General features: G+C 31.3%; 1 protein-coding gene across 2 annotated transcripts in view; it reads right to left on the bottom strand.

The window, feature by feature from the left end:
* Positions 1 to 23,561, bottom strand: part of MS3_00001989 (uncharacterized protein) — a gene marked incomplete at its 5' end in the record, with an annotated part of 54,333 nt that extends 30,772 nt beyond the window's left edge. Inside the window, 4 exons of one of the 2 annotated variants that reach the window (XM_051209537.1) lie at positions 16,120 to 16,623; positions 17,270 to 17,346; positions 18,734 to 18,894; positions 22,388 to 23,561. In XM_051209537.1, coding sequence (XP_051074991.1) covers positions 16,120 to 16,623; positions 17,270 to 17,346; positions 18,734 to 18,894; positions 22,388 to 23,262 — 1,617 coding nt within the window. The remainder of the gene's footprint in view (positions 1 to 16,119; positions 16,624 to 17,269; positions 17,347 to 18,733; positions 18,895 to 22,387) is intronic. The other variant, XM_012938408.3, reaches the window with a different exon arrangement.
* Positions 23,562 to 24,017: the final 456 nt, after the last annotated feature.

Below are 24,017 nucleotides of genomic sequence, written 5' to 3'. Positions count from 1 at the left end.
TTTCACACAATGAAATGGTCACAGTATAAATTTCGATCACCCAGTTAAAATCTTGGTCACTTGACGTATAAGAGTTACATTTCTATAATGTTTGCTTTGGGATCGTTTCACTTTAAATTACTACTTTTTATTTACTACCTTGTCATAAATCTTCCAAAAGTTAGTCAATTTCAATTTTTGATCCTGTCAATCCGTCATATTTCATTTCGAAAAGCAAATGAATCGTTCAGACGTTAATTTGTATACATGAAAACAGTTAGCATAACAAAATATTGCTTTTTTATAATTGAACATAACGAAAACAAACCACTTCAATTTGTAATAACACAATCCTTAGTTTTGTCAATAAATATGAAATTTTACAGTTAAACAGGAACTGTTAGTGTGATAAGCCAATCAAATAGGTAGTCATTACATATTGCCAGGCACAAAACAACTGCTTTCATTGGAATCATTAGAAAATACACTACCCTAGATCCAGTTAAATATTTAATGTATCTAACAGTGATCCTAAAGTTAATTGATCTGGCCTGGATTTTGTACAAATTGATAAATAATTAAAACACGTTCATAGAAAAAACTAGCCGATACAACTGCATTCCATTGTCAGTGGAAATGATTTTAACAATAGGTCGAATAAAAGTTTTGAGATCGAAAATAAATATAGTGTTGGTAACAAATTAAATCAGAACGAATTTTATGTTAACTATGTGCATAAGTTTCTAATTATTTTTTTTATTTTTACAGATACTTGAAAATATAACGATTAAAGTTATATAAATCTGAAGTACCTAAAGTATGAACGAGAATAATAATATTGAAAGTAAGGTATCTACAGTCAAGCCATTGGTAATGATCTTATTTTAAAACACTTCGAAAGGAAGATATAATGTACTGTCAGTCAAGCCAATTGTTTTAATACACGCGAGGCTTCAACAGTGGACTTAGAAAGTGGTTTGATCATCCTATCGTTTCGAGAGTGCAACAACTTTATGTTGATAATATTTTGGGATTTGTTGAAATAAGTCCATTGTTTAACCAACCGTTTCCATTTTTATTAAATAAACACTACGTTCTTCTCCATCATGTTAATTAGTTTTTGACATAAAAAATCGTTTCAATAGCGCTTATCATACAATTTGAGCAAATATACATCTAATTACCTTTTTAAATTGTTCCTTAATTATGATCCTCGTAAAAACGAAGTACACCTCAAGTGTAGGTTCCACAAAAGACCGTAGTTCAAAATAAAGGATAAATAATAAAAACTAAGTTCTCAATAAATAATATATGAAAATTTATTAGTTTATTGACAGATGAGGCAGCTAGTTTTAGGCTTCATAGCTACTGGCTGTTGGTTAGATGAAAACGTGATTGATAAATACCGTCGAATAACAGTAAATACCCATTTTTATTCTAAAAGTAAATGGTTCACAAATGAAAATAAGAGAATAAATCCAGTTATATCAGCTAATCATCCCCTAGCAATTAAAGTAATTAAGGTGTATATAAAAATACTATTGATAAGCTATTTATCATTAATGTCAAGCTGAAAAGTTCACATAATAATTCAGAACACCGTGGGGGTTAGGTTCTAAACTCTTCTTGAACAATAAAATGACTACAAGGATATTCTTAATCTAAAATACTAATCGTTTAACTTTTCTTTTACTGATCTGATTCACCATTTTTTCATAAATTAAATATTTTAAAATAAATCTTTTAAGGATTATAATAATTTCAAGTCATTTATTATAAAAACAGAAATTTCTCTATGGTTTTAACGAAACGTCTGTCCCAAGACAAAGTGTTTAGTATATAGTGACAATTGAATACTGTTTCTTTATAAATATCATATATGTTTCTCTTTTAAGAACATCATATTGTGTTATTCATCATCATATACAACCTAAACATCGATCAAGCAAATTAGATGGATTAAAAGTATAAAACATTTTGTCAAAACAATTTCATTGAAAATAGTTTGTTACGAATGTTAACCTTGAAGATCATATGTTGATTTTATGAAGAAGTAAAATAAACGTCGGCTGTACAAACGTTTAAACAATATTCTTGTCAAAATTCTAGTGTAAATAATATTTCTTTTATATTCAAGCCTAATTTTTATTTAAAAAAATGTTTTTGACTTATATCTAAGCACTAATGACTTAATGATGAACTGTTAATATATTTTGCTTGTTCTTTTTAAGTAAGTTCATTTGTTTTTACAACAAGCTCTGATCTGACTCCACCACTATACATAGATACATGCTGTTTACAGTTTTGCTTGTGAAGTTCTCGAAAACTCTCCAGTGACTTTTTAGTCAGCATATGTTTTCATTTCTATATTTCCCCTGATAATACCATAGTGTTTTAAATGTATTGATTTCTGAAGTTATTTACTGTCTCATTTTTCTATCAAGCGATACTCACTTATTCTTTATTCATCTGACGGAAGTAGTAATATGCTGAATCTCAGAGTTATATATACAGTGAATATTTGTAACAAGGCAAATTGCCTGAGTCGAACGTCATGCTGAAACGAGATTCCACTGTCGACTTAGGGTCATATTATTTATGATATCGATGAAGTAAAAATTCATTATTTTCTTCATTGTGAATAAGGTTACTTCACATATTTAATCTACTGAAATGCTTTCATCTATTGTCAAGGTAAACATAAGTGACTAATCAAATAAAATATTTGATTACTTTAACTACTGAATGAATTCAAAAATCTGTAAATTAGTTTTAAAGACTATTTTCATTTAAGAAACTAAGGGGCTGTGAGAAGCAAAGAGAATTGTTTAATTAAACTATGAGTTCACTGTATTTGGTTTGAGTCATTAAAAGAAATTTAGAACATTTTGATGATAGTGGAACATGTATAAAACTAAAAACACAACCTTCAAATTAAATTCTTTCCTCTATATGTACAGTATTTCAAGACTGTTTATGTAACGTAGCTGCAGACTTGTTAAAGTGAACAGAAATCATGTACATTACCCTACTGCATTGTTCGAATAAATACCTAAACTAGTGTTATGTTAACGTATTAAAATATTATAAATGGAACTGCTGTTAGCGACTTTCATTTACTTTTGTTGCTTTTCAAGTAGCAAAAATACTGTAAATGAAAGCGTGATAGCCCAAACTACCTGTTAATTTTTAGTTCAAACTTTGTGTTCGATGTTTCATGATGTACAGGCAGAAAAACATACATGGCCTAGTGACCGAATTAACACAAATAAAAAACAAACCATTAAATTATGCCATATTTTTCTTATCCCAACAGACTGTTCAATTTAATTCATTCAGATAAACTGAAACCAGCTGCCAAGTTAATAGATACAAAAAACAAATAGACGAAAATAAGGTATTTTAGTTCAAAAACCCTATTTCAATTTGTAAAAATGAGGACAGTTATAAGAAGATTCTGAAATCATTAATTTATATGAACAATTCCTTAGTCATCCCTTTACGCTTGTTGACTTGAATGTTCAGCTCAAAAATCTAGCAAACATAAAGAAGCTAAACAAGGTTAAGTTTGGTATTTTTACAGTGTAGTTTAACTAAAGTAAGCCCATATGCTATTTATTCAGTCCGGTTTGAAACTGGATTTTTTATGATTCGGAATCATCAAGCTGTATAATCATAAAAACAGTTTCTGCACTATCTAGCTTTTTTGCTGTAGAAAGCATTAATCTAGTTTAAGCCAAGGGACAGAATTTTTCTATCTTACTTAACCGTATTAGTGAACATTTAACCCACATCTCTATTTATTAAATAAAGGTTTTCAGCATAAAAAATGTTTCTTCTCTGTACTATGAAAACACGAAATTTCAAAATATGGGCAACATGGTCAGTGCATAAAGGACAGACATATCACCCAATTAGAAATGAGAAACCTGTGGTGATTGAACAATGGAATATAGATATGTAGGCAGTTCAGACTAGTACTGCCAACCAACGCTGTTAAACTGTAATAATCTATAGCTCCACTGGTATATAGCAATGTAGAACGCTAAAGTTGTGACGAGCTCGAGAAATTAGAAACGCTACCTGAAATCAGTTTGTCATTAAACATATTTTTAGCCATTCTTTAAGCAGAAGCTGAAGCAGCTCGTAGCTGTAAATTATTAACACTAATCGTTTGATGTTTACAGATTACATCAGCTAACTACCATGATATTTATGGGATATAAATGTCCTAATTTCTGAGTTATGGTCAAGTAACACCATGAAAACGTCACAAATAATCGATATAACTTGGAAAAACTAAATGTTACATTTTAAGAAACACTGGTTTACTATGACTAAAGATTCTAATCCACATCACAAACTATAGTACCAGTCGAACCGATGACCTATTTCACGAAATGACATTTGCCAACGAATATCAATCAAGGCCTTAGTGCTTACTAGTTTTCGAGCCCCTTCTAGACCAGTAAACAATCAGAATGTGAAGATAGGATGAAAATCAGTTATCTATAGAACCCAGTTCAATTATAACTTAAGATGATAAGCTTGCCAAAAATTTTCTTATAAAAAATGTTTGAATAAAATTGACACTATTCCAAAATAATGAATACACATCTTCCTAGTGTTTTGGAAAACGTGGGTAATCATTCAATTTAACATCAGTAGGATTTACAGTAATAAATGAATGAACCAAACTGGGTCTGTAAATGTACGATGAAAGGTGCAATAAATTTAAGTTCATGATGGACCACCGGAAGAGAGTACCTTGAGAAATTTAAGTATTATTTATTAGTACAGAGGATTTGTGGAAATTATAAGATTTTCAAAGTTGGAATCATGGACTGATTTTAAATGGACTACCATCGGAAACCTGGAATGACAATATAGTGAGCAATATTGTGGATTGATTTGAGTTAGACATTATCATTGTGGAATATCAACACAGAAGTCTAGAAGGTAAGCGTTCACGTGGAGACTAGAGGTCCTTGGTTCGATTTTCTATGGCGAGGTCGTGGATGAAAATTGCTGAGGAGTCCTACACTAGGACAAAACGATTATTCAATGCTTCTGTGTTTTCAGTAGTGGTTTGACCAAGATCAGTTCGCGATTTAAACTGTGAAAAAGTATTAATTAAAAAACTAAGTTTAGTATTAGTATATCGGAATCAACTTTCAGGAACTGTCAGAAAGGCTTTTCCAAAACTCTCCTTAAAATTATGCTAATAATATTATAGCTACTACTCAGTTCATAATAAAGGGAACTACTGTAACTCCTTTTTGGAACCAAAGCCCATTTATTTGTATGAAGCTTAGGACACTAGAACTGATACTGGTGATATGATTTGTGAAAGTAGTAACATTCCGTCCATAATATTTCATATTTTCATTATAATGTTCCTTAATAATATTAGCTATTTGTTTGAATTTCCTTAGTTTTAAACTGACTGATAAAATGTAGCTGAGTGGAACTTGTTTTCATGGTATCGTGAATAAATATTTGAAAATAGTTTTCAAAAATGAGTTGATGCTTATCTTCTTAATTCTAATGCATATAAAAATATTCTAGTTGATTACGTAATCGTTAAGTAGATGTTTATCATAAATCTACACAAACGTAGATGATCTTTTACATTTGCATTACTAATGGGTCAGATTAACTAATAAGTAAGAGACTATGGTGGGTACCGACTTTTAGTTAAGATTTGGCTTAACTGTTTGGGCGAGACAGATATGAAGTATTTGATGAAGATCTGGCTTCAATTACTTGTAGATACATATCTATATTAATGAGCGATCTTGTGCTTATATTTTGATTTCGTTACTCAACAAAAGCCTTCAAGTTACTCTTCGTTTTACTACTCAAGTAGCTGATAGGCCAAGCATATAAGGAGAGTATTTATCAATATCGAATTTGGACGACCGTCCAAAACAACTACCTACCTGATTAGTACTTGTCTTGGAATGAATTTCTGAGCTCATCTCCATGAGCGACTTTACATCGAAAGAATTCCGCATGGTGGTGACATAATATAAAACACAAGCAACTTAATACTTTTGCATTTTTTACTATATTCTCAACTACAAAGTATTGATAATTAGAGCAGTGAATTCAGTTACCTGACGAGAACATCCAAAACTACATCAGTTAAATTTAGTCAGCTTCAAAAAATATATCATACAAAATGGAAATGCTGACTAAACGTTGATAACATAGTGGAGTTTTGAATTATGAAAAAAAACTGATTTTACACAACGAAAGTTATGATATCAAAAAATTAACTATTAACTAGTTAAAAGGAAGCAACAAGATCGATAGTTCTTAACTTCATTGGTAGAATTCTATCAATACTAAAGGAGTAGACAGACATGATATTAGTCAACGTTCAATGAGCAATCAGTTGCAAATATATCACTCCTACAGAGGGTCAGTTGCTGCTCAAATAGCTCAGAAATAAAGTCTCAGGTTGTAAAGCTAGATGATTTGGGTTCCAATCCTACAGCGATCACCAGTTCTCTCAAAATAGCAGGTACACTTTGTAAACGTCTTTTTACTAATAGAAATCTAAGTCCAGTATATTCTGTCGATCATCGCCAAACACCTAACATCTCAATGGAAAGTATGTGATATTAAGTCACTAAGACCAGTAGTCACATTGTAATTTAATCCATGGAATTGGACCAGGAGTAAATTTTTAGATAAAAATGAAATGGGTTATTACTCCGTAGTCAGCAAATAGTAAATTCCCAACAAGTCAGGTTCCTAAATAAAGAAAGTGCATTTATAATATACAAAACTTAAAACGATGTTAAGGAATGCTTAACTAAGTATTAATTTTACAGATATATCTTTACCTACTAAAAGGATAACATCAACAATTCATAAGCATCTATCCCTTCTACAACAATGTTCATAGACCAATGTTTCAGTAATCTTCAACAAAGGAGATATTTGATCAATTGTCTACATTTGGTATTTTAATAATGATTAGTGAAGTTAGTTTGAAATGTTCATTTCTTACATTTCCTACAGATTATACATTGAGGTACAATCAATAGCATTACATGTTACTACGTTATCACCATCCATTGTAAATTTTCAACAATTGTTTTGAAAAAAAATTAGTATTTTTAACGATTCTACATTCCTATGCTGTCTTTGTTTAAACAGATACAACTAATCAATAATCTTTTGTAAAAGGTTTGTGTTAATTTTACGATAGAACATTTTTCTCAACAATTTGTCAGGTTTTGCTGAACAGATAGTACATTAGAATATACATTCTATTTGTTCATTCAAATGAAAATTCGGCATAACGTAACCACTAAACAATAATGGAATGAAAAAATATTAGGAAAATAGATAGAATGGCATTCGTTAAAAAGATATTAAAAGTAAACATTGCTGTGTTAGCTTTTTTAAGTAATCATGTAAAAAACGGAAAAGAATTAAAGCATAATGATATTTAATTTAGGTATTTAATAATATACGAAGACATCACATTCATTTGAACAAGTAACTTCTGACACTTTATCCGGGAAGTTGAAATGGACCGGACGTATTCAGGCTTTAAAACTTTCTTTTGTTTCAAGATGTTCATGTATACGATAATAATCAAATTAAGAAAATGTTTAAATTTTTTTGTTTGTAAAGGTTCAGTAGATGTCAGAACTGTATGAGTCAGTACGTTGTAAACTCCTGTATTTTACATCCAGGTTAGTTTTAGTAAAGCCATAAATAATTTAACTTGATGCATGTTATTACCACTTCCAAACTATATATTATCATGGTCTAGTTTCATAGTGACAGAATTTCTTCAGCAAGCTTGTTGATTTGTTTCCTAAAGCCTAACAACTGTTTTTAGAAAGCTAAAATCATATGAGATGTATTGGACTGATCACTTCAGAGTACTGAGATTCACACTGATCCTCAAAAACGTTTTTCCATTCAATTAGTTGTAATCGAACAGTCACAAAAATTTCACTTGAGATACCTTGTTCATTAGCTCGACAGATAAACGCTTTTAATCGCTCTGTCCATTATTGTTGATGATTACAAATTGTCACTGAATGAACCAAAATCTCTCTCTCTGGCTAGTTTTTCTTCATCCTGGTGAATACGATTAAATCTCTGTTTCACAAGAACTCGAAACTATTATTTTCCAACTCAACAAGTGATTATGAATATATGTTCTTTTAGTTCACATATAAGCACTTGAAATTTTCCGAATGAAAGTGTGGTGTTCAAGAACTTGACAAATATCGCCCATCATTTTAATAGCTTTAATATGTCAGTGCTTTTCTACATTCCATGAAGGAAAACTCAACTTCACAGGGGTTCACAGCATTGAAAACAACTAATTTTTTCAATACTGAACAGCTTATAATAGCATATTTGTTGATAACAAAATGTACACTAAATATGATGTAATTGCATAACTTAAATTTTGCGTAAGATATAGAGGAAAACTGATTATTTGACATAACAGTTGGCGTACAGTTCTTCTACTGACTTCAGGATCTAGTTTTTCTAGCTAGCTTAACACGTATCAGTCACATAAGTAGGAAAAATAAATTATTTTTTGGATAAATTACGAACATCAATTCAATACAAATATCAATGAAGTTATCTACAAAATATTTTAACTTTTCTACTAGTCTGTTTAGTGTAGCTTGAAAGACTACAAAAGGAACATAATTCGATTTTTTGTCAAAACTTAAAAATCCTCAAATGGGCAATTCTATGGTCTATCTTTTAGAAGGAGCATAATTAAATAATAACTATTCCCAAGTGATTATATCCTGGTATACACCCAAACACTTACATTGATATGATGTTAAAAATAAAACTTTAATTCATTTTAGTAACTTTTGGCATATTGAGTAGTTTGCTTATATGGGAAACCAACATCATTTAACATGTCTACGGTTGAAAAAAGATGTGATTATCATTCACATCTTATATAATTCCTCTACGTAGATCATTTTTGTGTCAGTTTTCTTGTATGATATCAAATAGCTGTAAAATATATATAAGCATGATTTACGGTTCTTTATTCAATTAGTTTACTTCAAAATGTATGTAATAGATATTCTTGTGTTTCTATGGTATCTGATTTCTAATAATATTGTTTACTTTATTTACGCTTTATTCTCATGGGGGATAACAAACATATTATGTCGAACAATTGATAAAAATGATTTGTATACGTACTCAGTTAACCAATAGCATTACTTAAATTAAAAACAAAATGTACCAATCAGAAAAACCTACCGTAAAATCATTTGGTAATATCAGTTAAGTTGAGAAATAAGTGAGAGCAGAAAGTTTTCTCATTTATGAAAGAGTGAATGAATAGACATAAAGTCACGTTTTTTTGGATTCATAGCAATTAATTAAAAGGTTTAAGTTTTTACAGACACTATACCTAAGAAAATAAAAGTTCCTTTAAATAGTGAGTATCAGTTATTAAATAATACACTAGGAAAAATAGATGATTTAATATTTACATTTTGAGAATAATAATAATGAATACACTACAAGTATAGAGTGACCTATTCCCTTCGTATTTAGTAAAAATCTCCAATACATTTGTCCCCCTTCGTAACCACAGTGTCTGCTAGTTCTAACTGATATATTAACACAACTGGTTTCATATTTTTGTTGTGAAAAAAAGAAAATAAGTCAGAAATATTCAAGTTTGTTGATGAACATAAAGACTACACATGTTTATTGCCATGCTTTCTTAATTTTCGATTATCAAATACATATACAAAGATTTACACTTCATGCTGAAAAGCATTGGTATCCAGTTAAACTTAAATTAGGCTCGAAATAACGCAACAAACGAGAAGATTCAAAAGCTAGTTCAACTTACGCCATGTACCACATTTCTCATAAACAGCAAAATGATGCAGAATTCACGGTGGTAAACGAAACGTTCATTTGCTCGAGATACGTTTATACCTGTTATCATAAAAAAGCCTATGTAGATGCCTGCACAAAAGTTAAGAACTCAACACAAACATCAGAGGCTTGAACTCGGATTTTTGGGTGAGGAATCCACTTAGAGGAGTAAGAAAGCACTAATGAGCATGAATTTCAGGATTGTGAAGGTATGGTATGTATTGAAATAATTTGGCCGCTGTCTGCTACGGAGGTAATATATTCTGACATTGCCCCACTGTTTCATGAACCAAGCTTTTCAGTCAGAAACAGAAAGGATGTATTTATAGAAAAGAACCTCATAGTTAGGTTCTGGCATGCTAGTAGTTTAACTGATAGTTGCAGTAATAATGGTGAAAATAAAGGAAACCAAAGTAGATAAAAAATTACGTCATTTCAAACACGAGTTTTATCTCTTTCTATTTAACATGAAATAACAATTATATGCACACATATTTTGCTTCTATATCACAGTTAAAAATAAGGAAATAAGAGTTACAAATGTAGTGTTGTTTTTTCAATAAACGTATTCATATATATTAATGGAATCTCATTAAGTTGAGTGGCAGGACATTTAAACTATTGGCAACTGTCAAAAAAACTTCAAACTCTATGAAATCTTAATTGGCGAAATCAGATAACAGCATTTCATATTAAGCAGACCGTTAGAATGCAAGAGATAAATAAACACAGCAAGTGTGTTGCCTGTTTATGTAATCGGATTGTTCTCAGAACAAGAGTAGTAGTCTATACTTTTGGGTCATTAAATAAATATTCCTATAACCAAAGTATTCCAGTATAGCTCAGAACCATCGGGTTTTAACGGACGAAGATTTAGGTATAACTACTAAAAACTAATATTTACTCTAAAATTGAAATATCCACCACTTGACATATCAGAATGTGATAAGCTTTGTAATTGGCTCTTGTCCTCTGAACCATTAAACTAAATGCGTCAATAAGATACCTGACACTAATTAACACTTTTATACAAGTTCAATTTTTAAATTGTGGGTAGTATTTTGATAGGTTAGTTACTTAAGGTTGGTAGAGGTCTCAAATGGTACACAGGTAGCATTTGTGCTTTAACTATCATGTTAAGGGCATTTATATCTCATCAAGCTGACATATCTCAGTTCTAGGCTACTTTACTTCAATTATAATAGTGTACTATCACACATTATCATTATTAAATCCATTCCAGCTTACTCCCATTTATATTAATCATTTTCGGAGTAGTGCTTCGTAACTTGAAACATGACATCCATGCAGTAAATATATTTAACTATGGCTGATTTTGATAATGTCCTACAATAGTAGGTGCACACGACGAGGTTAAGTACCTCTTCAGGTACACAAAATACAGGGACTTACACCAGTTATTTTGATCTCCTTGCATTTTAGGAGTTTTTAAGATTGTCAATCACAGTCAGTATTTGTGTTTACTGTGGCTGAGATGGCTCAAGACTGTAAGTGAAGATTTTATTATGTACCAACCATTGGTTGATCAAAATAATAAAATGTGAAACAAAAACTTAACTCCTAATTTTATATTTAGTTACATTAGAAGTGATTAACTTTGAAAATTTCAATTTATTAGAATTATTACATCACAAGTAATGAAATTTAAGACTTCAGTATAATTTAATGCAATAATATAAACATTCAAACAACTCTTTTAACTAAAAACGCCACAGTCCTTAAACTTATAATGAAAATTTTACCAATCAAAACTAATTTTATTGACTTTATGAGTAATCCAAATAGATGCAATGACAATTTGAGTTTATTACTTATCAAAAGTAAATAATTAAAGGAATACATTCGAAAAGTAATTATTTACTGTCAAAATAAATCATTTTTGTCATGTAATGCAATTATGATAAAATATGGATAAATAATTCTCTTAGACAGAAATATATTCCTATTTATCTACCTACTATAGGAAAAATATTTTTCTGAATAATGATGTCATTAATGAAATACATAAACTATTAATTCTAAGTATTTTATCACAAAAAGTAGAGATTTTCAGTATTTGATTTTATAGTGAATACCTTTGAGTAACAAATGACCAGTTGGTATAGTATTTACTTTGAAGCTAGAATAATCTTGTTATATCTTTAGGAAGATGGCTAGGGCATGTGTTACGTATGCCCAACCACCGACTGCCTCGACGTGCGATGTTCAGTAGTATAGGAGTAGATTGGAAGAAAGCTAGGGGCGACCAGACCAAAACATGGCATAGGTCCATGAGGTCACTGATAAGTGGACTGTGCTATGTTGGTAGGTGTAGACTATCTGGTTGGGATGCGCGAGATGATAGCAACCGATGGTTAGAGACCCTGAATGACATGGCTCAAAATCGTTTGCAATGGCGCAGGTGCATCCACGCTTTGTGTTCTCCCAAATTCTAATCTTCTGAATTCTTCGTGTCCCTTTTTTTTCTCTTTCCAAATTTATTTCACTGCATTATACCCCTTGAATAACATCTTCAAACCCTAATGTTTCCAATCACTGCTTATACTTTTACCACCTGTACCACTATGGGATTTGAATAGACAATTGTATCTCTGTGCTAATGTGGTATAGCGACTCGGACTGATGTACGAACGTATGAAGTTCTACGTTGTGACTAACTGACTGGATATCTTTAGAAAAGTATGTCTTCTGTTTAAAATTCAGTTTGTTCATTTGAAATACTAATTTTTTGATTGAGATCATGAACCGATTGATGTTAGACCACCACAATTGAAAACTTGGAAGCACTGGACGGTCGTTTCGTCCTATTGTGGGACTCCTCAGAAGTGCGCATCCACGATCCCGCTCGCGGGATAGGACGAAACGGCCGTCCAGTGCTTCCAGGTTTTCAATTGTGGTGGTCTAACATCAATCGGTTCATGATCTCAATCAAAAACTTAATAATCTCCACAACCCCTATACTAGTAAAATACTAATATTTATTCACTGAGAAAATCATAAAATAATTATAAGTTTTATCTAATCCTATACATACAATAAATGGAACTCGATTTGTTTTGTAAATCTTTTTTGTCACTCTAATAGTAACTATATTTAATCCTACTAAGTATTTCTCAATGATTTACCAACACATATATCTGTCTATTCAACGTGTATGAAATTATTAGTAAGAAATGACAAAGAAGAAGGAAACAAAAAGAACTATACACCAGAAAAAGTCATTTTATGATCTCCTGTGGTGTTTGAATTTTCTTTTTAAACTAATATACAGTCAAGCTGAATTCAATTAATACTAATTAAAAAAACTAGTATATTTGTGTTTTTCTTATTTTTGTATTTGTTTGAATCATTTACTAAAAGATGAAAATAATTCAGTGGAAAAAATCAATAAATGTCTAGAAATTTATGATAGTTAATTGATCAAAAAAAAAGATCATTCAACTTCGATATCTATTCCCTTTGTATTGTGAAAAAGCTACTTCACATAAATTTCATGTTACAAGTGGATATTTATTAGCTGATCATCTGATATAATTTATTGGCTTTAGTAAAGGATGATGTGAAATAATTATAATAAGTCAAACCCATAAGTAAGTATGAATAATCGAATGATGTGTTTTATTTAGACCAAAACAGGATTTTGTTATCGCTAAGTAACAAAATATCGTCAAAATCTAATGATTTTAATTACTGAAATACTATACAAAAATGGTCTAGATATATGTCAATCTGATTTATCAGATATATAACAAGAAAGTGTACTATTACAAATGAAATATGTCGTACATTAGTGAAAAAGTATAAATTTCATATTTTCATAGAAGAATTAATGTTCTTAGAAATTCTGAGATCCAAAAGTAGGAAAAAAGGCACTCTGTATTAGACTTTATTTTGTTATTAAAATGTCTGTAAACATATACAATTTACATACAGACGGTAAAATTAAAATTATTAATAACGAAAGGAACCGGTTATACCATGAAAGAAGAGTTAAATACGATTCAGCCAGGGGGCTTTTCTCCATCTTATTATTTTTTTAATTCTACTATCGTTAAGCAACTCTCTTTTGACCCTTGGAGTTCCTGGACACTTTAATATGTAATCCTTTTTCTGTTCCTAAATAAACTACTTTTATTTGTCGACCCACTATAAATACAGTTGAACATCTCCAGTAGATGATTTAGTAGAAAAGAAAATATTCTTAGTTTAATTATCTTCAATTCTCCTTCCAACCAATAAAGCTTGGAAACTATGATTATTTGGAGTCACGTAATCAATAATAATTAATGAAAATAAAAATGCATTTACCATGACTGAATAAATTTTGTCAGTTATTTAAAATTAAATCAAACTAGACTTGTGATCATTGTTATGTTCATAAGTTTTTGCAGAATAAAGATAAAGATGCTTTGACTAATGTTTGTATAAATACGATTCAGAGCACTAATTTTCAGAAACAGTAAGTTTTCAATTATAAACAACGATTTTGTTGGAAAGGCGTATTTTATATTTCGTTATCAGAACGGTTTCTTGGAATGATTTCTATCTACCACCTAATCTTAATGGTTAAAAATATCAGATAATTAAAGCAGACCTACCATAAACTTTAACTGTTCATAACTAAGATAGAGCTCATTACAAATTTCACTAAGACAATCGGAAGCTCTAAACTTATAAAATGACGGAAAAAATTTATTGGAATCGTAGAAACAAGCTTCACAATACCATGGATCAATAATCTACACGTAGTTTAGATTCATGTTGTCATTTTTTAGTTAGCTCTTCAATTTGTAACGAAAGAATTGATTTATTCGGCTTACTAATTACAATTTCAATAGATTAACTGACTATATTTCCTTACTATTTAACTACCTGACGTTTGATGTCAGGTCGATAGGTAAAAAAATTGTACAACCGATGTGTCCCTATCCATGTTACACACTCTCAATAATCACATGACATTTCCAACTATTGGTTTTTTCATAAATTTGGTTTGTTAGATTACAACGTGAAATAGTGTATGATATAATAAAACAGTGCTTTAAACATATTGTTTGATTTCCGTTTAATATATTACATACTTATCTTGTAGGTTGGTCGTGTAAAAATCTGGAACAATTGATCGTACTTTAGAATTGTAAAAAGAAGTAGCTAACACGAAAAATTCCCGAACCCGCTGTCTTATAATGGGAACATTATCTCATCTTCAAAAATGAGGAAACAGCTGTTTGCAGTACAAAAATGCAAAATATTAATCATGTCATTTACGTACCAAATAAAAGAATTTATCCATATTTCTATATTAAGACAAGGATTTGTTAGTTTGTAAACTTTCATAATACACAAATAAATAGTTTAACCCATACATGCCTCATATTCACTAATGGAGCCCATATCTGACAGAGATAATCCAACTATAAACCACCACCAATATTCGTGCCAATTTGAATTTGATTTAATCATATACAGATACTCAATATTGCATTTTTCAAATGACGAAGATCTGTAACTTCTTGACTTGTCCTACATAAAATCCACTTAAGAAATATGTATATAAATGAACCGAACACTAGCTGAACTGTACAAAATTTCCTATAGAACTATGATGTGGTTTAATCTTAATACTTTAAGTAAAACATCATTTGCTAATGAATGGTTTATACAGCGAATATTCCTTTATAAGAGGCTTTTTGTGAGTAACTCTTATTTGGCTTTGTAAATTAGTAAAATTCATTCTTTATCTCACATTATCGTCACTCTTTTTATCAATCATACAAAAGACAATGTGAACTAATTAAAATGAAATATTTTTAGCATTTTTGGGTTATCGCAACATTTTTAATCATTCTCGGGAAAAACAGTTCATTACCTTTTGATAAAGGATTAAAGAAACCATTCATCTAAAACGTAATAATTAGTTCTGTGAAAAAATAGGCGGAGAGTTAGTTGATTCAGGAAATAATGAATGGCTTGCTAGAACAGACCTACGTCGATACAGTATAACAATTAAGTATCGACATTATTACATAATCGAACAATTGTTTGAGAAACAAACGTACTTTTCTCAGGAGTAATCACATAAACGAAAAATGTTAACATATTAAATTATCCTTAGTAAAGCTGAAGTATTTATTTCAGTTTAAATTAATGTTGACAGTGGTGACCTCTATTTAAAAATTTTGACATCCGACACCACAGGAAAAGTAAACTCACATTGTTATTGAACTTGGTGTTGCTAAAGTCAGTTTTGCTCAATACATGTTTAGGTAATTGGTTGACATCATATTCCATATAATCATTACAGTTAGGAGTGAATATGGGTTGAGAGAATGGTGAAGTAATCTTAGGTAAGACAGAGTCCGAGTAACTTGGAGTTCCACTTAAAGGTATACTTGAGGAACTTTTAACCAAACTCCTGTATGGATTTTGGGACGGTGTGTTATACGAATTTCTGATCCACAGGGTTTCTTTAGAAGAATGAGGTATCACTCTCTGTACAGAACTTGACCTTGGTGCGCCTGAGTGATATGTTTTTGCTTGTGGTGTAGGGCTAGAATGAAGTTCTGGCCTCGAAGGAGTTGAGTGAAATGAATTTGCAGGTGATCCAACTGAACTGGAGTAGGATGGACTGGGTGATTTTATTCTTAGTCTTTCCGTTCTTGAGAAGTCAGAGGATATTTGCGTGTGAAACAACTGGTTCGGTGAACTAAGAGCTGCCTAGAAACAGTTAAAATAAAAAGAAATGTATCTATTAGGGAAACAAATGAAAATTCCAACTTTTTCACCTAATGCAAAGCGTCATTAACGTTTTAAGTCGAACTATGGTTAAATTATTACTTGAACGAAACTCATCTCAAGTGTTCCTCCTTTAAAATTAATTTGCTCGATCGGACTCAGAAATCAGATCAACTATTTTCAATAGAACCATATACATTTATTGCTTTGTCAAACACAAGTTTGCACATGTCAAGTCAAGTTTTATCGCTTACAGACTATATTTTAACCAATTATACCTCGTATATGAAAATGCAATAACTAGGAAATTCCATGTGATCAGTATCATATATACATCGCGAGTAAAATGAAATAATCACAAACTATTTGATAAACAAAAACGCAACGTATGAGTTATCTAAGATTGAGTGATGCGGTGGTCTCATTCTCAATTTTGATCAGGTTAGCTAAATGACAAGACATTATAGTATGTTATTTGACCTAATTATCATAAAAATGGACAAAGCATGTATTCAAACATTTCAATAAGTGCTCAATTATGACATTTAAGGCAAACTAGTGAATTTATTACATTAAAAATACTTTTCGAAAATTGCGTTTTCATTACTGATCCAAAACCAGCACTTACTTCAGACTGTTTTTCCGTAACAATACCCTCTCCATTTAGTCTTTCATCCGCAATTATAACGTTAGGTTTATGAGGTCCTTTATAATATGTTAAAAAACCAAAAAAAATTGATATATGAAAGGTAAGTAGAATCTATTATTAATTTTAATAATGTGACAGTGCAACAGAGCTGAATTTAATTTCTATACATTATTATCATTTACGATCATCAGGTTATCTGTAAAGTGTTTCAAAGCCAAAAAGTGTTTTTTTACCTATTACGTATACATAGGTGAATCTTAACTTCCAGGTACAGAATATTTAAATATCTGAAGCCATTTAATTACCATGTTGTAAGAATGCCATTGATATGTTTGTTAAGCTGTACGAGTGATTGTATTTATCGACTGTTCTCAAATGTTGAGAATGAAGATAGAGTTAAAAGACATGTAGTGTTAAATATTTATTTATTTTTCTATGCACCAGATGTAAAACTTATTGTGTTAAATGAATGAATTTTCTAACCTACATGAATGTTTGCAACAGTAATTTATGAGTCTTGATATTCATTGGAATAAATGTTAACCTTTTGACATACTCTTTGGCGCAATAAGTAAATGAACTTTAATGGCTAAAGAATAGTCTGTAAAAGAGTTGATCATTAACTTCAGGAAAACAAATATTACTTGCAATGAAGTAACATTGAAAAGATTCGTTAGTCAGTCTGAATTATTATCGCAACTACGAAGACATTTGGAAGGATGAAATAAGGATGTGATCATAGTGAATTTCAATTAGTGTTTCAGGACTTCATCTTTTAAGTTACAAATTTTTAATTTTTTTCTAACTACTTTGAAAAATGCACCTGCCATCTAAAACAGTAACGTTTTTTACAGCCACCTTCTGTAGGCTAGTTGGTTTCATGACAGGTCTTTCATTTTTAAGTTGGACTTCATTATCTTCATAAACTTTCAAAAAACATTGTGAAAGCATTTTTACATATTTAAATGGTTACCACAGATTTATTTACGTGTATCTGGTGGTTATGTTAGTAATGACTAATGGTGCATGCCTTAACCTCTGGTATTTTTACTCTCCGTTAGCTTCTTCAGTAAATGATGTACTTCATTTGTTCTGAAATACTTATTAACTGTAAGTTTTCTAAAGCGTACATAACATAAGCTTTTTGGCCTAAATAGTATTCAAATATTAACGGTTTATATAACAGATTGTTTAATGATAATGTAAGCAGTTAAACAAACATACGATATCCAGTGAAAAAACATGTTAGCAAATCACAAACTTATCTAGAACACATAAGACACTCTGTTCTATCTGAAACTTTGCTTGTGACCTACATCTTTATCAGCTGTGACATTTTTGAGGGTGGATAATAAACGTTTGAAATCCTTCACCTCAGAAATCTTATGTTCGACCATGAGAAACAAATACAATAACAACAAAACCAAGAATCATTGCACTCACTTTCGAATTTCAGAATATCAGGTTGTGGTGGCATCATGACGATTCTACCCAAGTGTTTTTGTGTATCCTTTTTGCAGTCTTTTGAAGATTGATTGTTATCTAACGTACTGGTAGATGAAAGTATAGGCACTGATTTGCCAGGATCTTTCTCAAGCTGATAACTACAAATAGTGTGAACACAATCATTGAAGTTCTTAAGTTATCATCAAACAGTAAAGAACTAGGGAAATTTAAAGAGAACCGTCTCTTATTTTCCCAGTTTTAAGAAACATCTACCATAGGAAACATCATACCATAATCACATATGGTTGACTACAAAATAACACTACAGAGTTAGATAAGAACCGTTTGGAACCTCAGGCGTCCACAATAAACCTCAATTGTACCCTGTGGTTAAGCATAATATTCAGTTGTTATGTGCTATGAAACTCTTCTGTGTCAACCGTTAACTTTATAAAAAAACCTTCTATTTCAGAATGAAACCCAGTGATAAATTTGATTTCCCTCGAAAATTAAATTGAGATATTCTCCTAACAAATGTACTTATGATACTACATTCCGAATTCATACTAGGCTTAATAACAATTTCCATGTTTGAACAACCCAACATCGATTATCTTCGCATGTTTTGACTCTCATTTACGACTAATTACTTTAAGCAAACGCCGAAATTTCCACAATATCTGACATCTAAGTAAATAACGTAAAGAGTTAGGTACTTTTGAGTTAACAAGTTTTTAAACACGAAGTTTTCTACAGCATCAACAATACAGTTTGTAATCAATATACAGATTAGACTGAGACAGTTCCTCATCTTCACCTCATTTTTTGAATATAATTACTTCCAGATACTTTTTATTCACTCTTGATTGCCTATAACTCTGAATTGTCTCAAGTATCAACGTACTCACATTTTAAGTACATACAATGTAATAATTTTTCTCCACTTTGTTATAACAGAGCTTTATTGATAAAACCGAATCTTGTAACCAAAATATCTATTGGTATAATGGAAGCTATATCAGCCTACAAGATAGCAGAATGATATTTATGATCTTTGAAAATATGTTAAGGTGGCTTAAGTCGTGCTCTTTGATTAGCATTTTGAAAATGTTTATGTGTTTGGTTTTCTTAACCCTAGTTAGCAAAATCAGATAAAAATTAGAAGACAGTAGCTTATTCATAATTCACTTGTGTATCTAGTGATAAGGATAAAAGAACTCACTTACGGGTAACAAATACCTATATCCAAGATGTGATTTTTACCTGAGTAGGTAGGTTAATACTTGCCCTATTTATTTACAATAGATAATACACGGTAAAGCTTCACGAAATAAATGTCCCATAGCCATATGAATCGCGGTAGCAAACTCACGTACGTCATAGTGGTTTATTTATTAATTAATTGAACATTGTCGTTGCTAATAATATTTATCTTCAGTGATCATTAACACTGGTTATAAATGTTATTATGTCTAAAACAATGCCTATTGTCTAAGTAATTGGTCACTTATTTTCAGTTTTATGCAGCCTTCAGATAAATAAGTGGACAAAACTTTCGTGTAAACGCGTTTTCAATGGTCTTCTCATGATTTTCACGTTCCAGGTACGTAAAAGGCGTTTGGTGTTTAATGCATTCGTAGTTTCTTAAGTCTGTCTAAAAAAACGACGCCAGATATTTATCAAGAGTAATATTTCACAGAATGAAAAAATAAAAGGTAAAGAATATTGATCGACATTATTGATGGACATAAAGGTCAAACAGAAATTGAACAACTAGGTGGTCAAAATTTTAATTTTAATAGTTCTCTTATTGATGTCGACCCTGTAAAAAAATCCCGAAATACTCATGTTTAAGGTAGGAGAGTCTAAGGATTGGACAGTTGTTTAAAGAAATGATTTTTAGACCGCAATAGAGTTCAACAATTGATCTCGATCCAGTTTGCCAACATTTTTGTGACTCCCCTAAGGATCAGTTGTTAATTTTATTTGTGCGTGAAGTCGATAAAACTTTATTCGAGACATATAACTCAGGCAGAATGAACTCATTTATAGCATGAAGGGGTTAATCAAAGGTTATCAAGATCATGAAAATCTGAGTCACAAATTAAATCTCCGGTTTTTCTTGCGAAGAGTTGAATCTCTGTTATCTTCAATTACTGCTTTGCCTGAGACTACGTATTCGTGTAATTACGGTGCTTTGTATCATAAACTGTGACTTATTTATCATTATTTCGGTTCGTGTTTCTATTCTAAAACCGGTGAAACCAAGAGATAATATGTTGGCGGACTAAGTATTTTCCAGCTAAGCTTGGAGGTTTGTTTTCTGTATATACTTATAAACTATTAGAACACGATAATAAAGAATATGACATCCGAAATTACTTACACTTTTAGCTCAGGACTAGTCTTATACTGTCCTAGTGACTAAAAATGATTTTCTTCTCTAAACCAGTGAAAGCGTTTCAAAAAATGACCTAAAAAATAAACCTTTAATTATTGACTTATGGATCATACAAAAATGTCTGATTATCAGTATAGTTATCAACTAATTAACTGGATTCACATCTTGATTACTATTTCGTCAACTAAGATTTTTTAAACTTTTGTTCAAGGTAATTCTCTCCCTACTAAAATAGAGTCAGCTACTTAAACGTGATCACTGACTTATATTTTTAAGGTTAAAACAAACAGACGACCGAATTAACTTGTGTAAATATACATAACATTAGTAAGCCTTTAGCTGTAGGCTGCTTTCAAAGTGAGCAACACTTATGAGGAATTACTTATCTGATAGTTTGTTTTTGGAGATCGAAAGATTAAAATACTTTAACCTATTTTTCTCTGATCGGAGGTCCGTGGTACTAAATGAAGTCTAACTTGTCTTACTTTCTCATTATACTTACGAAGAAGCATGGTTTGAAACCGCTCACTATTTTTAAATGAGGATTGTAAGAGTATTTGCAACTACTTTACAACAAGACCATAGCTGCGTACTGTTACAGAGTAAACGTTCTAGCACAGACTTTTGGAAGAGAAACCTTGAGGTTCGTTAATAGCATTTTAGTGATAATAACTGCTTATCAATCCATTTGTGCGTGTCCATTCATTTTTTAACGAAATTTAAAGTTAGCTTACTCAAAGAACATCATTAGAAATCGTGACCAGCATAAAATAAGGTAAGTTAAGTTCGTATTTACACAGATATACTTAATAATCAGTAATAGCAGGTCATTTGAGGCTCATACTTTAAGATGCTATTTAACAGAGGCACGTTGAACAGAAATTTATTATGTTGTGTCCCAGGTATCAACTTTATCCACGAGGATGCGACAGTCATCGAAAGGTTTTAGATTAACGTAAGAACTTACATACTCCTCAGAACGTTACATAACATTATTGCTTCATTCATGACATCTAAAACGTTCTTGTTTATTGATAGGTGGCCGAAATAAATTCTCTGAGACTTTAGTAAAGTCTAAATAAAAAGGTTTATGAATCCTATCGTTTTATTGCTACATAAATATAGGTTTTCTTGATTTAGACACAAACTAGAAATAAATCGCCGTATAGTACAAAACAAAATTAAGCCCAAATATGGCTTTATAAAGATTAAAAGTTTGTTAAACTAAGTACTCAACAAATATAACCTACTGTTTTTCTGACTTCAATACAGCAGTCTGCAGACCGGACTCAAAATTCACTGGTGTTTGTTGACCGGAATCATCTGAATCTAAGTTATTCTTGTTAAACCAATTGCATTTATCGGTCTTAGTAGAGTAAGATTCTTCCAAAGAATTGCCTGGATTATCTGGCTGCTTTATGACCTTACAAACGCTACGTGCTGTGAAGTTTTGCTTCTTCATGAAAGCAACTGGTATGTCGATAACATGATCCAAAGAGCTAAAGAAACTCGTCGAAGTTTTAGTTCGATCGCTTTGAGCAAGATCATATGACGTTTGATGCATATGGCTTACTCCCAACATAGAAGAAGGTCTTTGGCGACTGACTGTATTATCAGAATTCTGAGTATCTCTCTTTATTGCACATTTGTGTTTATCATTACTGTCTATTACAGGTGAATGTATCGGCGAGGTGGAAGTATCTCTCAAGGTTGTTGATTGTTTTTCTCTCATCATAGAGGAAAAGTCCTTCAGGTTTTTGACGTACTCTTTCAAGAGCCTTATTGCCATTTCTCGTGTAAGAGATAGGTGTTCTTCACAGCACTTTCCTTCAATCACACTGGAGCTCATTAGGTCAGAAGAGGAAGATGAAAGAGAAGTGCTGCTGCTTTCATCGGACAGTCCAAATTGAACTTCATTAGCAGTAGTATGATTTTTTGTCCAAAATGTATCCGTGTTATTTAATCTACCAGTAGCGCCCAACCTGTTGAAGGACAAGCCGGAATCACTTGATAAGACTTGATTGTTCGAACTTGATGGATTATCGCAGTCTCTCAAGGCCATTTCTGGAGTTACTTTATAGCCGACAGGCTTGTAAAATTTTGAAATACTCTTATTAATGGACATTCGTAGTATCTCAAAAATTGGGAGAAAACAATCTCATTTAGTTGTATATCTGACAAAAAAATAAGAGGATGAGAAAAAAAAATTGATCAAGGATATGTTCTAATGACGAAATGAAGAATTCAGTTATTCTATTCATTTTCTAACTTGTTTATTACTGAAGAACTTCATACGTCAGTGAAGTCACGAAGTTAGAAATAGATGTTCATTTTTCGAACAATCTGTGAAATACAAATGAGCCGTTATTTTTCGAAATATTGCACATGTCAAATTAGAAGGGTAGCGCAAACACATGACCCAATATATAAAATTAAAAATGACCGCTTCAAACCGTGATGAACACGTGATGCGTATAAACAAACTATGTCAGTTGTTCTTACTTCTCATGTTGCTTGTGGTTATCAAACACCACTACGCTTAACCGTTATGCAATCAGTTTAAGGGATTTTAAACTGCTGAGTACATATAACGAGATTATGTATCTAACCCAATAGTGGTGAAGATGACACAGGTATTAAGTGTTTGACAACGCTTTTACCAGTAACACCTAATATATTTCGTTCCCACCCACAGAAATCAAAAGACAGAGTCGAGGAGATCGGAAGAGTATATTTGGCGATAACCAATATATTGGAAGCAGCGGCTTAATGAATTATATTTCGCAAGAAAAGCTCATGGGCAGACCAATGTTGGAAACTTTCAGAAATACTTATTTTGTGATAAACTTCTTCAAACGTAACACATACTATGTTCAGGCA

The sequence above is a fragment of the Schistosoma haematobium genome, chromosome 1 (genome assembly GCF_000699445.3).
Source record: "Schistosoma haematobium chromosome 1, whole genome shotgun sequence".
Taxonomy (NCBI): Eukaryota; Metazoa; Platyhelminthes; class Trematoda; order Strigeidida; family Schistosomatidae; genus Schistosoma; species Schistosoma haematobium.
The sequence above is the reverse complement of the archived record's forward strand: the minus strand, read 5'-3'. Positions and strand labels throughout refer to the sequence as shown.